The 16,361-nt window shown below is 62.9% G+C and overlaps 1 protein-coding gene across 1 annotated transcript; it reads left to right on the top strand.

The window, feature by feature from the left end:
- Positions 1–285: 285 nt before the first annotated feature.
- Positions 286–16,141, top strand: PPP1R9B (protein phosphatase 1 regulatory subunit 9B). The gene is made up of 10 exons (XM_040640804.1): positions 286–1,677; positions 5,600–5,732; positions 6,972–7,092; positions 8,948–9,052; positions 10,149–10,284; positions 10,911–11,063; positions 11,174–11,227; positions 13,684–13,913; positions 14,248–14,344; positions 14,538–16,141. The coding sequence occupies exons 1-10, from the start codon at positions 301–303 to the stop codon at positions 14,589–14,591; spliced, it is 2,460 nt and encodes an 819-aa protein (XP_040496738.1). The 5' UTR covers positions 286–300; the 3' UTR covers positions 14,592–16,141.
- The last annotated feature ends 220 nt before the right edge of the window (positions 16,142–16,361 follow it).

Raw genomic sequence — 16,361 nt, 5'->3', positions numbered from 1 at the left:
AATTTGGGTGGGGGCGACCGTAGCAGGCCGCTCGGGCTCTGAAAGAGGGGCTGGCTGTCTGTGGCAGCTGGATTGGGGGAGGCGACCCACACAGGGCGCTCGGAGATTTTTTTTCCCCCTTTTTTTTTTCCCCTTAAGCGGGGTTAACTGTTTTTGGCAGCTTGGTTTGGGGGGAGCCTAAAAAAGGCCTTCCGGGGTTTCATTTCTCGGGGGGGAGGGGGCGGTGGTCCCGACTTGGCCAGCCGCCTGTTGGAGGGGGGGAGCGGGAAGCGAGGGGATGCGCCCCCGTCTCCCCCCACCATGATGAAGACGGAGCCGCGGGGGCCCGGGGGTCCCCTCCGGAGCGCCTCCCCGCACCGCAGCGCCTACGAGGCGGGCATCCAGGCGCTGAAGCCGCCCGACGCGCCCGGGCCCGACGAGGCGCCCAAGGCGGCCCACCACAAGAAATATGGCTCCAACGTCCACCGCATCAAAAGTATGTTCCTGCAAATGGGCACGACGGCGGGGCCGCCGGGCGAGGCGGGCGGCGGCGCGGGCCCCACCGAGGCCCCGCGGGCGCCAGAGCGCGGCGTGCGCCTGTCGCTGCCGCGGGCCAGCAGCCTGAACGAGAACGTGGACCACAGCGCCCTGCTCAAGCTGGGCACCAGCGTGTCGGAGCGCGTGAGCCGCTTCGACTCCAAGCCCGCGCCCTCGGCGCATCCCGCGCCGCCGCCGCACCCGCCGTCCCGGCTGCAGGAGACGCGGAAGCTGTTCGAACGGAGCGTCCCGGCGGCCGCGGGCGGCGACAAGGAGGCCGCGGCGCGGCGGCTGCTGAGGCAGGAGCGCGCCGGCCTGCAGGACCGGAAGCTGGACGTCGTGGTGCGCTTCAACGGCAGCACCGAGGCGCTGGACAAGCTGGACGCCGACGCCGTGTCGCCGACGGTCAGCCAGCTCAGCGCCGTCTTCGAGAAGGCCGACTCGAGGACCGGCCTCCACCGTGGGCCCGGGCTCCCCAGGGCCGCGGCCGCCGGGGCTCCCCAGGTCAACTCGAAGCTGGTCAGTAAGCGGTCCCGGGTGTTCCAGCCGCCGCCGCCGCCGCCGCCCGCCCCGTCGGGGTATGCGCCGGCCGAGAAGGATCGCGGCCCCGGAGGGCAGCAGCCTCCGCAGCACCGAGTGGCCCCTGCCCGGCCGCCCCCCAAGCCCCGGGAGGTGCGGAAGATTAAGCCGGTGGAGGTGGAGGAGAGCGGGGAGTCGGAGGCCGAGGCGGCGCCCGGGGAGGTGATTCAGGCGGAGGTGACGGTCCACGCGGCCCTGGAGAATGGCAGCACCTTGGCAACCACTGCCAGCCCCGCGCCAGAGGAGCAGAAGGCCCAGGCGGCCCCTGAGGAGACCACGGCGACCGTGGCGGCGCCTGAAAGAGGGGTGGGCAACGGCCGGGCCCCGGACGTGGCCCCCGAGGAGGCGGATGAGTCCAAGAAGGAGGACTTTTCGGAGGCTGACTTGGTGGACGTGAGCGCCTACAGTGGGCTGGGGGAGGACTCTGGGGGCAGTGCCCTGGAGGAGGACGACGAAGAAGACGAGGAGGATGGGGAGCCCCCCTACGAGCCCGAGTCGGGGTGCGTGGAGATCCCGGGGCTGTCGGAGGAAGAGGACCCGGCCCCGAGCCGGAAGATCCATTTCAGCACGGCGCCCATCCAAGTAAGTGAACCCCCCTCCCCGCCCCCGCGCCGCCCCTGCCACGTGCACGCCGTCGCCCCCGCCTCGCCAGCCGGGTTTGGCAGGCTGAGTCAGCCCCTGCCACCCAGCCCCCTTCCCAGAAGTTACCACCCTGAGGGGGGTGTGGGGGAGTTCCAGCTGTTTGTCAGAGGGGGATGATTTTCAGGCCCGAGAACAGGGCGGCCTGCCCCGACCTGCCCTCAGGTTCCTCTGCATGCTGCCTCGCCCTGGCTCCGCCGCACCCGCGTCCCGGGACACCTGCTTCCCCTTCCTCTCCCAGGCACTCTTTCTCCGAGGCTGCCTGAGGCTGGGGCTTGGGTGGTGGGAAGGTGTGTGTCCCTGTGTGTGTCCTCAGGAGACCCTCCCCACATTGGTCCTTACTCCACCGAGTGGGGGAGGGGAAAGGTGGGGGAGCTTAGAAACACCCTCTGCGTTCCCCTTAGAGAGGAGGGAGGAGCCAAGAACTTCCTAAAACGAAGGTGTAGGGGACTGCAACCCTCCTCCATCCTGTCTGTAGCCCCCACCCCAAGTTTGCAGAAGTGAAAGAGGGAAGCAGGTCTTTGAGGGTAAGCTGAGCTGGGGCCATGTGACTCGGGGTGGGGGGAAGGCCTGGCGCTGGGGCCCTGTTCCCTGGGGTCTGTGCTGGGCCAGCTGGTGAGGTGGAGGTGTTGGGTACGGCAGGGAGCAGGCCCCTGGCCTGGCCCAGGAGGGGGCTGGGCCTTGGGCAGGGCACAGAAGAGAGGGGTGGGGCCGGGAAAGCCCCCAACATGCCTGGCAGCTGCCCACATGCCTTTGCTCTTGGCTGCTCGGTAGGGCAGACTCCCATGGCCTTGGCAAACTCCAAGTGCTCTTGCCACATTCTCTGGGTATCCTGAAAGACCGGCCGGAGCTGCCCCTTTTGGGGGTCTCAGTCCCCCCATCCCCGCCACCACTCTTGGTGATTAGTCTGTGGCTTGTGCCAGTGCCTGGAGATCCTCAGAAAGTGCTGTTGGGGTGGTGGGGACATCCCCGGGAAGAATTAAGAGCCCTAGGTCACCCCTGCTTCCTGCCACCCTCCCATTTTGGCTGGCACATCCAGCCTAGATGGCCCTTTCTCAGTGCCCCAGGCTCAGCTGTGCCCAGCACTGGTCTGCTGGAGGGGGCTGTCCTGGCCCTGGACTCTCCCAGGCCTGGACCCTGCCTTTACCTCTCCCCAGCCAAGCTCTCGTCCGTTTGCGCAAAGTTTCCATAACTGCTCCTGGACACTGAGGCTGCCCGCGATTCCTCCCAGCCCTCCTAGAAAATCAGCAGCTGCCCCCCCCCCGCCTCAACCCCAGCCAAGTCCTGAAAGGTGCTACTCCTGCCAGGCCAGCCCTCCCCGTTCTGGGGCTGCAACCTCATAAGTCCTTTCTCCACCCTCCCTATCCTGAGGGTCATGGGATCCTGGATGGAATGGAGGATGAGGGTGTTTCTTGGGACCCGAGGAGGAGGTGGGGACCCCCCCCCCCATCACCAGTTCTCTGAGCGGCCTGATCCAGAGATGGAGTTTGGTCTTTCAGTCCGGGGCCTCTGACTTTCTATATTTGACACCTTACCCTGATTTTGGGTAAAAAATAGCGCACGATTTGGAGCAGTGCTCCCCAGCTCCCTGGGGACTTGCTCACAGAAGCGTGGGAGCCAGTGGTCTGTGGTGCCGCCTTGGTGTGTCTGACTTTTGACCTTGCTGGGGATTTCCTCCTCCCAACCGTGGATGGACGGTGGGTCCCCGTTGTTGCCCCTCCCTGCCTCCATCCTGCATTGACACCGATTCCCAGGTCTTGTGCCCTGCGGATGACCCAGTTGTTGCCTTTATGGAGGCTTCTGCTGAGGACAGAGAGCCCAGTTGCATGTTGTCACTTGGGGCAGGGGACTGGGCCCAAGCCGCTGATAGGCTGGGCACATCGTGGTGGGCAATGTGAGGGGTGGTCTGGGGCCTCTGAGCCCGAGGCCTGGGTTTCCTGCAGGGGGCAGGATTTGATCAGCTGAGAAGAGAGGGGAGGGCAAAGCCCAGGGCAGGCTGGGAGGGTGTTTTGGAGGTCACGGTGTGTTCGCTCACTGGCTCCAGCGCTCACGCACACCCATCGGGGAGGGGTTTCGTTGACCCAGACCACCACAAAGACTGAGGGGTGAAGGGACCCTGTCCGCTGGAGCAGAGGCTGAGGGTCAGGGGACTCAGATGCAAAAGTGGGCCAAAGCCGATTTGCCAGGCCCAGGGCAGGAGTGCAAGGGGGACAGAGTCACAGGTGACCCACCCACCAGGGCCCAGCTGGGTGCAGTCTCATCCTGCCTTGCCACTGGCTGACCCAGGTGACCTTGGCAGTAGACCTGACATCTTATACTGTGTGCAAACTGGGTGGCCCATCCCTCCAGGGGGCTCGGAGGCCAGTGGCCAGATGTCAGGAGGGCAGTCTGACCACGGCCCGACTGACGATGAGCTGTAAGGGCCCAAGCTTGGACTTCTCTGATGTAGTGAAATCGAGGGCAGGGAGCGAAGTGGCTACGTAAGCCCCTCCCAGCTGCACTTCTCATCCTGTGAAACCCCGCCATGGGAGCGAGGCTCTGGGGTGGGGGGGGAGTGGAGGATGACACTGAGTGAGCCCAAACAAAGGCTGGGACACAAGTGTGTTGCCTGCCAGGGTGCCCCTGGGCCTGCTCCTGGAGGAGAGGGGGCCCTGGCAGGGGCCTCGGGGGACACGGTGCTCCACTCCAGCTGCTCAGGCCTCAGGCCCAGCCGTCTGATAGAGCTGCTCCCATCCTTCCTCGCCCCCGTTTGGCTCCAAGTGGTGCCAACCTGTCACTGTAGGCAATGAAGCATGAACGTGTCATGGTACCCCAAATGGTGCTCATTAACCTCCCACTGGGGGTACCCCACCTGGACCCAGAGTTAGGCTCTCCCACAGAGCCCCTGCCCTAGCCTCTCCGTTCTCTGGAGGAGGGTCAGAATTCCCCTTCTCACTGAGAGACACAGGAAGGAGACAGCAGGGGGGCACAGGGGACAACAAGGTAGGGCTGGCCTTGGAGCCCCTATGCAGGTTGGGTTCACTGGGGACAAAGTCAGAGAGGCTGCCACCTCCCCGAGCTCCTTGCTTTCACCAGGGTCCCGGGTCTCTGGCCTGGGCCTTCTAGTGTGCTGGGGATAGGGGCACACCTCAGAGCTGCTTCTCTGGAGGGAAACTGAGGCCTGGCCATGCAGGCAAGGCCACGTGGGCCTGGCGATCTCCCCCATCCACCTTCTGTCACCTGAGAGGAACCTCAAGTAGAGGGTTGCCCTTTCCCCATGGGGGTGGAAGTGGTCCTTCCTGCTTCCCTCCCCCACCCTGGCCTCAACTTTAGGCTCAGGTCAGCTGGGTCCTGGGTGCCCTTCTGTCTTCCTCTGTTCCTCTCTCTCCTCCTCCCTCCCCTGTCCCTGCGTCTCACACCCGCTCCCCCCTCTCTCCCCATCTGGCATCCTCCAGGATCTTCTCCATTCCCACTCCCCTCCTGTGCCCCTCCACTCCTGCTCAGCCTGTTCCTTCCACTCTCCTGCCGTCTGTGTCTGCCCCTGTCTGGCTCTCTGGGTCCCTGTGTTTCTTTCTGCCCCAGTCTGTTGGTCTGTCTCTGACCTGGAGATCTGGCTTCCTGAGTCGGCTGGTTTCTCGGAGGTTGCCCTTCCTTTCTTTCCACAGCAGCCACACTCAACGCCAGTCGGGGCTGTGGGAGGGAATAATGGTGTGGATGGGGCAACCGGGGGCTCGAGCACCAGAAGGGCCTGCCGTGCGAGCGGGGCTCATGTTGGGGCTGGGGAGGCCGGGAGCAGGAGAGGAACGCCGCTGGGCGCTGGGCGCGTGCCGTGGCGGCCCCTGGCCACCAGCTCCGCTCCTGCCTCCGACAAGCGGCCCCTCTGCAGGTGTTCAGTACCTATTCCAACGAGGACTACGACCGGCGCAACGAGGACGTGGACCCCATGGCCGCCTCGGCCGAGTACGAGCTGGAGAAGCGGGTGGAGAGGCTGGAGCTGTTCCCTGTGGAGCTGGAGAAGGGTGAGAGGCCGGGACCAGGCCGCAGGGGGTGGGGGGGGATCTCCTCTCTGGCGCCAGCTGTGCCCTGGGCGCCTGTCGGCACCCCCAGCCACGCGGACTCCAGCAGCCAGAGCCCCTGCCCCGCCCCGGGCCGGCCTCGCTCTGTGCTCCTTCGGGTGCCAGGTCCCCAGGGCCGCTCGGGCGGGGTCCTGGGCTCCGTGTGGGCCGCACAGTAAGGGAGCAGTCACAGCTCACTGGGTCCTTCCGAGCCGCAGTAGGTGCTGGGCAGGGACGGGAGGGGCCGCTACGACAGCACGTGGACTCAGGTCAGTGGGGTCCCCGAGGAAGTCGAGGAAGTCGTGCTTGCGCTGAGCTCTGAAGATGGGAATTCAGGGGAGGGTGCGGGAAAGAGGAGAGAGGCTTGGCCAGATTCTGACCACGAGGGCGAGCAGGGTATGCAGGGCCTCGTAGACCATGTGGAGGACGCTGTCTATTTTCTAAGATGGACGGGAAACCATGGCAAGGCGTGGCAAAGGTATTCTAGAAAGACCACGTCGGGCTGTGCTGTCATAAGTGGATGGAGAGAGACCACGGTGGTGTGGACAAGACGGTGGCCGCGTGGGAAGTGGGTGTACTCGAGAGATCCTTGGGAGGTAGAGTCTGCAGGATCTGGTGGTTGTTTGCTCTGGCTGAGACTGTGAGGGGGAGAGAGGAATCCAGGTGACTCCCAGGCCCCGTGAGGGAGTGGCAGACGGGAAGAGCCTGTTTGTGGGGGACGATAAGAGTTTGGGTGTCAGAGGCCCATGAGACAGGAGGGCACAGCTGTGGAGAGGAGAGCAGGAGGTCCTCAGTCACGGAGACTCTAAGTTTGGTTGAATCTGCATAGAGAAGAAGGCCAACCCCATCATGGCTGCTCCCATGCCATTCCACCCCTCCGTACCCCTCATCTGTGTCTACAGTAGTCCAGGCCACCCTCAGCATGCCCTGTTGCTCATCATTTCTTTCAAGGGACAAAGGGCTGGGGGTGACCCAGGAGCTTCCTAGTTGGCTTGGCAAGGAGGGGGTGCACAGAACGGTGTCCCTTCCTCAGTTGTGGACATCCCCTAAGCATGGGGACTGCTGCTTGAGGTCGAGCCGTGCCCTAGGTGAGGTTGGGGGTTGGGAGGGGCCTCTCACTCTGTCCCCTGCAAGCCCTGGCTGGGACGCTTCACCCCATCCCCACCTTCCAACACCGGCCTGTCGTGACTTTCTGCTCCACAGACTCCGAGGGCCTGGGCATCAGCATCATCGGCATGGGGGCCGGGGCGGACATGGGCCTGGAGAAGCTGGGCATCTTTGTGAAGACGGTGACCGAGGGTGGTGCGGCCCACCGGGACGGCAGGTACCCCCTCCCCCTCCCCCACCTGCTGTCAGCTGCAGGCCAGGCCACTGAGCCGGGATGGGCCCCTGTCTGTGTGGCGCTCAGGTGTTCGTGAAGCCTTAATGTGCCAGGTGCTGGTCTAGGGGGTACAGCAGTGAACAAACCCCATGGGACCCCTGCTCTCATGGTGCTTACGTTCTTTGGGGGGTGGGGAGGGGGCTGCTTGGAGACGTTGTACGTCCTGGTCTTGAGCGTGTGTGGGCCATGGGAGGGAGAGCACGGCCATGGAGTCTGTTCCTGGTGGATACATCTGAGCTTTTTTTTTTTTTTTTCCATTTAGCAAATATCGAGTCCCTGGCTCTGTGGTGGGGCTGGAGCCAGGCCCTGGGGAGTCTGTGATGACTTCCCTTGCCCTCAGGAAGCATGTGGTGTGGTGAGGCAGACAGACATCCAAGGGGGCACGTAGAAAACGTGGGAAAAGTACCGGGTGGCATGAAGGCATAAAAAGCAAGACTTGCTCCCTCTGGATAGCAGGGAAGGCTTCCTGAAGGAAGTGATGTTGGAGCTAGGGCCTGAGGATGAGCAGCAGTTGGTTAGGCCGAGGGAGCAGAATGTGCAAAATGTTCCAGGAAGGGGACTGAACGCGGGCAGGTATGGCCGGAGCCGAGAGAGCAAGGGGGATCCGGGAGTGTGGTGTGCCCGCGAAGGAGGCTGCTCCTTGCGTGTGCGTGTGTGTGAGCATGTGTACCTGTGTTTGGCATCTGAGCCTGGAGGGGTCAGAAGGCTCAGGAGGGCCTCCTGGAGCCCTGGGCAGCCCAGCGACCCCTCTGTGGGCCACTCCGCTGTGTATGTATCATGGGGGGGGGTGCGCAGGGAGGAGTGGGAAGGGCTTTAGGGCATCCCCAGGGTTGTTGGCACTTGGTATCAGGGGTGCCTTGTGGTGGCACCTCCAAACCCAGACCCCCTCCCTGTGACAGAGTGGGTGTCCCTGTAGGGGCTGGCTGACTTTGGGGTCATGGTGCTAGAGCTGGGCTTGCCCCACTCAGGCTGCTTCTGCCTGCTGTGGCCCACGTGGCATGGGGGGGTGGACAAAAGGACAGTGACAGTCCCTCCTCTTTCACTTACCCCCCACCCCCAGTTTGGACTTCCAGAGCCATTCCTGTGGTCACCTGTTGGCTGTCAGCGGCGTGGGGAGTGTGTACACATGGGAGAGAGGGCCCGCATGTGGGGGGCAAGGGGGCGAGCCGCTCACAACAGGCCATTGCTTCCACTTCGCAGAGGAGCCCTGAGAGAAGGCCTGGAGCTCGCAGGAGGCTGGCAGTGGAGGAAGGAGGTGGCCAGGGGTCCTGCCATCCCCCTTGGCCGGCCAGGCTGGCCCACCCCCATCTCTCTCCTTCTGGGGTGGAGAGCCAGGGCTTCTCCTGCCACACTAGAACGTGGTGGGGGCTGTGGCCCTGGCTTGGGTGCAGCGAGCACAAGAGCGTGCCACGGGGGTCTCAGGCATTTGGGAGAAAATCTGCAGACCCATAAGAGGACTGTGTGTCACCTGTGCTTTGGGTGTGGCTGGTGGCCTTGAGCTCTGTGGGTGTCACACCACTCTGTCCGGTGTGAAGGAGGAGGGGACAAGGGTGTGATTATGACAGGAAGTGTGCTTGGTCCTGCCTGCCTGCATTGGATTTGCTTGCCCGGGTCTCACTGCCCAGTGGCGGGTCTGGCTGATCCCCAACCCTCTGGCCCCACGCATTTTATGCAAGTAGACAAAGTACCAGGACCCAGGCGGGGACTGAGCCTCAGGTTTCTGATGGAGGGAGACCACCACTACCTCCGCTCCAGTTCCCCCCCTGACGGCCCCCCTAACCAATGTGGCCTCTCCTAGGATCCAAGTGAATGATCTCCTGGTGGAGGTGGACGGCACGAGTCTGGTTGGAGTGACCCAGAGCTTTGCAGCCTCCGTGCTCCGGAACACCAAGGGTCGCGTGCGGTAAGGGCCGGCAGGGCCGCGCTGGGTGGGCAAGTGGGAGCAGACAGGAGGCCTGGCCCCCATCCCGCCTCTCTGCCTGCTCGCCTACACCCACGTAAGGTTTTGAGTGGGCCACCTTATAGACGAGCTTCCACGGCCTCCCTGCCTGAAGGAATTGCTGTGCCCATAGCCCTGCCCCATGCCTGCCGTCCTCTCCCAAGCCCCTGAGCGCTGCTGGCCACCGGCGCTCGGGCTTCAAGGCCTGTGCTCTGCTGCGCCTCCAAACTGGCTTCTTAGATTTATTCTCCTTCCCCTGCCTGTCCGTGACTCATTCACTGAACAATCAAGATGTGCAGGGAGAATACCATCCAAATTGGGGTCCCCCCCACCAGGCACTTCATCCTTCCCTCCTCACCGGCTGTGTAATCCTGGGAGGACTCCCCTTCCCGGGCCTGTCAACTGAGGGAACTGGATTAGAAGCTCCCCCACGTCCTCTCTGGCATAACATGCAGGGACCACTCCCTGCCCTCTCCAAAAGGGGCACTGCCCCCAGGAAAGGGTGGTGGAGAGAAACAGGATGTGGGTGGCCACGGAGAGGAGGGGCTAGTGCCTGGAAGTTCCACTATTTCCTCTCCATCCTAATCTCCACTCACCATCATCCCGCCCCTTCCTGAAGCCTGGGGGCTTGAAGCTCACGCCAGGCCAGACGCCCCTCCGTAGCCCCAGGGCAGGGGAATGGGGAAGCCGGCTGCTGGGATGGGTCAGCCTCGCCATTCCCTGGCCTCGTTTTCTCCCCTGTGGTGGAGGAAGAGCCCCCTGCCGTGGCAGCCCCTGAGCTCCTGTCCCCTGCAGCGCACCAGGGGTTTGGCTGACATCACCCCTCCCCCAAAACTGGCTGCGAGGGTGAGTGGGCCTTCTGGCTGTCCAGGGAAGGAAACCCAAGAAGGGCCCCCAGCTCCCCCATTCATTATTAACACTCCGCAGCCTCTGGACTCAGCCCTCTCATTTCACCTCCCTTGGGAGGGTCTGGGTGTGGAGAGGGGAGCATCAGCTAGGGGGGTGATGGTATCACCCAGTTGAAGACAGAGGCTGGGGGATGACGCTCATGCCCCCGCAGGTTTATGATTGGCCGGGAGCGGCCAGGCGAGCAAAGTGAGGTGGCCCAGCTAATTCAGCAGACCCTGGAACAGGAGCGATGGCAGCGGGAAATGATGGAGCAGAGATACGCCCAGTACGGGGAGGATGACGAGGAGGTAGGGACTCCCGGCCTGGCCGGCAGCATCATCACCCCCTGGTGGCCGGATGGAGCATCACACTCCCTCCTCTGCCTCTGCCGCTTTCCCAGGCCTCCTGAAGGAGGCCAGGACACCTTTCCCTATCCTGGGGGAGTCCCCAGACTGAGGGAGGAGTTGCAGACCCTTCCTTCAAAGAACCCTTAGTCTGATGCAGGAGTCACACTCTGTCTTCAGAGAGCCTTCCTGCTCCGACAAGGAAAATGCACTTCCCTCAAAGAGTCTCCACTCTGTGGGGAAGGCAGAGCCTCTACCCTTAGGGGACCTACTCTGAGGAAGGACGCGGCTCTAGACCTCAGGAGAGCCATAGTGTGAGGGGGAAAGCACAGGCCGTTTCTTCAGGGGTCCCAGTCTCACGAGGGAACCACCTGTGACTTCGGGGGACTCCCCAGGCTGTTGGCCATGCCGCTGGGGTGGCACCGACCATGCCACTGGGGTGGCCTCAGCCTGATGCGGGAGGCATGGCCCACAGCCCCGGGTCGCTCCCAGTCTGACATGGACAGACCGTTGCCGGTCTAAGCCCTGCTCCTCGGGGCTCAGGGAGGCCGAGGTGGGCAGCGTGCACAGCCTCCTTGCCCCCCTCGCAGACAGGAGAATATGCCACTGACGAGGATGAGGAACTGAGCCCCACGTTCCCGGGTGGCGAGATGGCCATCGAGGTGTTCGAGCTGGCGGAAAACGAGGATGCCTTGTCCCCTGTGGACATGGAGCCCGAGAAGCTGGTGCACAAGTTCAAGGAGGTGGGCAGAGGGGGTCCCTGGGGTGGCGGAGGGCAGAGGCGGGCCTTACCCTGCCCCGCCGCACTGCTGACTCCAGCCAGAGCCGAGCACCTGCCTCTCTGCCCCCACAGCTCCAGATCAAGCACGCTGTGACTGAGGCGGAGATCCAGCAGCTGAAAAGGAAGGTAAGAATGTGACGGGGGAGGGGGGGATGAGGGCTGAGGGGATGACCCCCCGGCCTCACACCTGCGGACACTAATACGGAACCGTCACCCATCGCCCACAGGCAGATACAGAACAAGCTACTCTGAGGCAGGGGAGCGTAGTGTTAAAAGCTCGAGCTCTGGACCCCTGTGTGTCACCATCCACTTGCTGCTCTGTGCCTCAGTCTCCTCCCCTCTAGAATGGGATAATAGCGCCAACACTGTACGTTCCATTGTGAGGGTTGAGTGAGATGAGGCATACAAAATCCTTAGCACAGCACCTGACTCCTAAAAGGTGCTAAATAAAAAATCGAGCTATCAGCTACTAGACGGAGTGACACTAGGTCACTCTGGATGTCTTCACATTCTTACTGTCCCACGCCTGTCCTCTGCAAACAGGCCCAGTGATCAGTGTAAGCTCCCCAGGGATACCCACACTGACACATGCCAGCCTGGACCCCAGGCCCACTCACCAGGATCCCTGGGGACATCCACTCTGTGTGAACATGGAGACAGGGGACCCAGGCTTCACCTGACATTACGCCCAGGGGCAGCAGCCTGGATACGCAGACTCCCTCTACGCTCGTCTGCTGCGGAACACACAGCACAGCCATCTCTCGGGACATGTGCGTTCTCACGCAGGGCCCGCTGCCGACGCTCCCAGATGGTGACACTCGTGACACACAAACTCGCGTACATATTATGTACTGACACCCACTCAAAGCCCATCGGGTGCCAGCACGCGCGCAGGCATGCTGATACGCAGACTTCATATGAAAAGCCTGCATTGGGCCCCCACTGGGCCTGGACATGAGGCGTCCCAGGGGCCGCGGGGCTTCCGGGGTGGCGGGGGAGAGACTGGCTCATGGGGGCCACGCGACCATGGAGAGGAGAGGTCACAGCTGAGCCCTGAGGGGCAGGCAGAGTTTAGTGACTGAGGGTGAGGAAGGGCACCCCCCGGGGGAGAGAGGCTGAGCTTGGAGGAGGCCCTCTGGCTGTGGCAGCTGTTCCTGTGGGGACGAGGTGGGAGCTGAGCTGGCCTGCTGGTGGGGGCTGCGGCTGGCAGGGTCCCGCCTCCCCACCAAGGACTCTGGCCTTGGCCCTGCGGCCACATGGGGATTAGAAGGGGGAAAGGCCCCTGCCTACGAGGGCATGAGGGTGGGCAGGACTCGGAGGCTCGCAAAGCAGTGAGAGGCCGTGGCTGTGTCCTGGGGTAAATGGCGGCCAGGGTTGCCCCGAGTGTAGGCGGAGGGCACGGAGACGAAGGGCGGGTTGGAGCTCGTTGCTGAGGGCGAGATGATAGGTCTCGCTGCCGGGTGGAGGCAGAGCACGAAGGCCCAGGGGTCAAGTCAAAGGTCTGTTCGTGCTGTCAATTTGTAGCCGCCTACAGAGTGCCTTCTGTGTGCCCCGCGCTGTTCTAGGCCCTGCAGTGCGCAGAAGCGCATTTGATCCCTGCCCTTGGGCAGCGTAGCGTGCGCACTGATGTCTGTACTGTTATCAACAGACACGCGGTCCTGCAAGAGCACACAGGGTCACTGAGCTCCCAGAGCGGGGGGGGGGGTCTCTGTGCGCGAGGGGGTGCTGCTGGAGGGAATCACGGGCGGCTTCTCGGGGGAAGTGATAGATGGAGCAGAGAGCGGAGGGGTGAGCTAGTGGGAAATAATGGGGCAAGGCGGGGAGGAGGTGGGGACATTCCAGGCAGAGGGAACGGCATGGGCAAAGGCCCTGTGGCAAGAGGGAACGGGGCAAGTCTGAGGGTCTGCAGGAAGGCTTGTGTGGCTGGGGCACAGACAGCAAGTGGCGTTTGCAGCCAAGGAGATTGGAGGGACAGGCAGGGGCTTGAGGCTGAGCGCTGGTGGCAGTGAGATCGTGGAAAGGAGGAATAGGTTTGTGCGGGTGGGGGCAGATTTGGGGCATGGTGCCTGCGAGGAGCTGGGAGACAAGGTAGAAGAGGAGCCAGGATTGTTGAGGAAGCCACAGAGACAGGGGCTGGTCAGCAGGCCCCGAGCTGCAGAGGGGACAGAGAGCGATGGTGACCGTCCCCTGGCCTGCTCTTTTGCCTCTATCATCTTACTGGAGCCCCGTGAGCTTGGCAAGGCAGGGATCAGTCCCATTTCACAGATGGAAGGACTGAGGCCTAAGACAGAAGTTGCCTTGCCCCAGGTCACAGAGTGAGTCAGTGACTAACCTGGGCCTCTTGCTTGCTGGGAGCGTGGCACAGTGTGGGGGCCCTGACTGGGGGCTCTGCGGCTGAGCCCCCACCTCTTCCCTCCAGCTTTTAGTGCTCGGGCTCAGCCAAGGAGAGTTAGCAGTTGGGGGGCAGTGGGCTCCACATCCGCAGGGGTCAGCCAGAGACCGGCCCTGGTGCCAGGACGGGGGCGCTCCTTGGCTCCCTGTGCCGCCCCCCCCCAGTCCCTGACTGCTCCTTCCTCCCTCAGCTGCAGAGTCTAGAGCAGGAGAAGGGGCGGTGGCGGGTGGAGAAGGCCCAGCTGGAGCAGAGCGTGGAGGAGAACAAGGAACGCATGGAGAAACTGGAGGGCTACTGGGGCGAGGCCCAGAGCCTGTGCCAGGCTGTGGACGAGCACCTGCGGGAGACCCAGGCCCAGTACCAGGCCCTGGAGCGCAAGTACAGCAAGGCCAAACGCCTCATCAAGGACTACCAGCAGAAGTACGTGCTCAGGGGGCTGGGAGCGGGGAGTCCTGGCCCAGGGAGCACTGAGAGGCTGTTAGTGGCAGCCCCTCCCCACCCCCAGCTGAGCAGGGAGGCAAGGAGCAGAAGTCGGAGGGCTTCATGGTGGAGGTACCTGGGCCCAGAATGACTGGGCACCAGAGCCAGCACAGTCAGGCCCCAGAGGTTTTGGGAAGACCTGGGGCCTCCCAACGTCAGGGAGGGACAGAGCTGCCCCGGTGGGGCTGAGGACAGGGCTGAGGGTCCTGAGACTCCTTGGATGGAAGCCAGACTACACACCGATACCCATGGTCTATCCCCTGCTGATCCCTAGGGAGATCGAATTCCTGAAAAAGGAGACCGCACAGCGCCGGGTTCTGGAAGAGTCAGAGCTGGCTAGGAAGGAGGAGATGGACAAGCTCCTGGACAAGGTAGGCCCGGGGGGCCCTGGGGCCTATGGAGGGGGCAGCAGGCAAGCCCCCCTTTCGTACCCCCTCTGTGAATCCTGGAGGGAGAGAGGGAGTCATGCTGCTGGCTCAGGGTCATGTCCCCATTAGGGGGTCAGAAGGGGCAGGGCCCACACTTGGTACGCAGGCCTGACCCCCTCTCCCTTTTGTTTGCCAGATCTCAGAACTGGAAGGAAACCTGCAAACACTGAGGAATTCCAATTCTACTTAACAGGAATCATTCCTTGAGCGGACAATAATGAATCCCCTCCCACTGTCCTCCCTTCCCTGTCCTCAATACTTCACCCCGCCCCCTACCAGCCTGGGGACAGGTGCCCCGACTTCCCCACCCTCCGCCCCACCTCCCCCAGCTTCAGGGACCAGAGGACCTGGGAAGACAGAGGTGGCTGGAAGGACGGCCTCCTTCTTGCCCTGTGGGGCTGAGGCACAGAGGCCAAGGGATGCCGAGGGGTTGGCCTGGGTGGTGGATGGACACAAGGACCTGCAGACCATACTGCCAGACTTTACAACCTCCAGCCTTTGTCTCTGGACTGGAATGGGGCTGGGGGCTCTCCCAGCATCTCACCACCTGGAGGCTGCTCCCTGCCCACGGGGCTCCTAGGTGGCCCCTGGGCCTCTTGACTTGAGAGTCTACCTTCTTGGCCCTTTCCCTGTCCCCCATCATTGTGCTGTCTCTGTTGCATTCTGACCCTCCTGCTGGGAGGGGCTGCCTCCACACCTCCTCCCATCCTGGTCCCCCCCACCCAGGAGGGACAGAGTCCACCCCTGAGCCTGGAGGCTGGGCCTGGCCCTGCACTGATTTCTCATGCATCCTTCGGGAAAAGGGGAGAGTCCAGGACACCTGGTCCCCAGCTCCCCCTTTCCTGGGGCAGCAGCCCTCAATTTTTCCTTGTGCCTCCCCACCCCCAGGTGCCAAATAGCCATAACCTCCTCCTGGAACTGTTCTGTGGCCTCGCTGGGCTCCGGGTTTCCTGGCCAAGCCTGGGAATGCCAGGGAGGAGAGAGGTCAGCTTAGGGGGCCTGGCTACAGAGCCCCTGGTCTTAGGCAAGGGGAACATTTCCCACTGGGGAGCCAGGCCCTGCCCTGCCCAGGGCCACACCTGGAAGCCTTGTACTAACATCGCAAATTCAGCCTCACTCCGCCCACACCCACAGTTTTCCAAGGTTTTGACTGGAGGGCAAAATTTTACTACTACTCATCTTTTTGGAGACCAGGGCTGCCCTGCTGGCAGCCTGCTTTCTAAGTGAAATCCTCTTCGTTTCCCCACTTGAACCCCAAATTGGGGCTTGGACCAAGGGAGGTGAGACCCCCCCCCTCGGGGCCCCTCCCCTTTCAGGATCCATCTCTCATTTTGCCTCCTCCTCCTGCCCCTGCCCCAGACTGGACTTTTGTTCATTTTTTAAAAACAGCCCCCATCACATCCGTTTGGGCTTCTCGTCCCCTGTAAATAGACCACGCCATCGATCAGTATTTCTCGCCCCCCACCCCCGCCCCCAGACGTGCCCCTACCCCCTGAAAGAGCTGGCTGTCTCAGTGCCGGGCCCACGCACTTCACCTCCTTCGCCACAGCGGATGGAGGGGGCGGGGCCGGGTGGGCGGGGCCGCGGGGGGCGCTTCCGGTTTCTCGGGCCGGCACCGCCCCTGCCCCGCCCCCCCGCAGGACTGCGTCTCTGTATATAATATATATATGTATGTATTGTTCCCGGTTTTGTACGGACCATGCCCTGTGTCAGGTCGTCCCCATAAAAGCAGCCCCCAGAGCCTCGCTGCCTGGTTTCTTGATTCTTGGGGGTGGGACAGGGCTGTCGGTCGGTGCCCCAAGGTCCCTTCTTACCGGTGCTGCCTTGACTGAGGATCCTTCTCGTGGGGATACTATATTCCCGCTTCCAGCAAACTCCCTCTTTGCCACCATTTCCCCCATCAGCACCCATGCTTTTTTATCCATTCCTCTTGGGCAGGGCTGGGGTTTCTAGAGAGTTC

The sequence above is a fragment of the Ursus maritimus genome, unplaced genomic scaffold (assembly GCF_017311325.1).
Source record: "Ursus maritimus isolate PB19 unplaced genomic scaffold, ASM1731132v1 scaffold_24, whole genome shotgun sequence".
Taxonomy (NCBI): domain Eukaryota; kingdom Metazoa; phylum Chordata; class Mammalia; order Carnivora; family Ursidae; genus Ursus; species Ursus maritimus.
This window is presented reverse-complemented; position numbering and strand designations above follow the sequence as displayed.

Bases quoted from the DNA above. Each gene is read 5' to 3' on its own strand.
- PPP1R9B (XM_040640804.1), top strand. From the start codon at position 301: ATGATGAAGACGGAGCCGCGGGGGCCCGGGGGTCCCCTCCGGAGCGCC. The intron at 5,733-6,971 runs GTGAGAGGCCGG...TCTGCTCCACAG, and splicing joins CCCTGTGGAGCTGGAGAAGG to ACTCCGAGGGCCTGGGCATC. The intron at 7,093-8,947 runs GTACCCCCTCCC...GGCCTCTCCTAG, and splicing joins GCGGCCCACCGGGACGGCAG to GATCCAAGTGAATGATCTCC.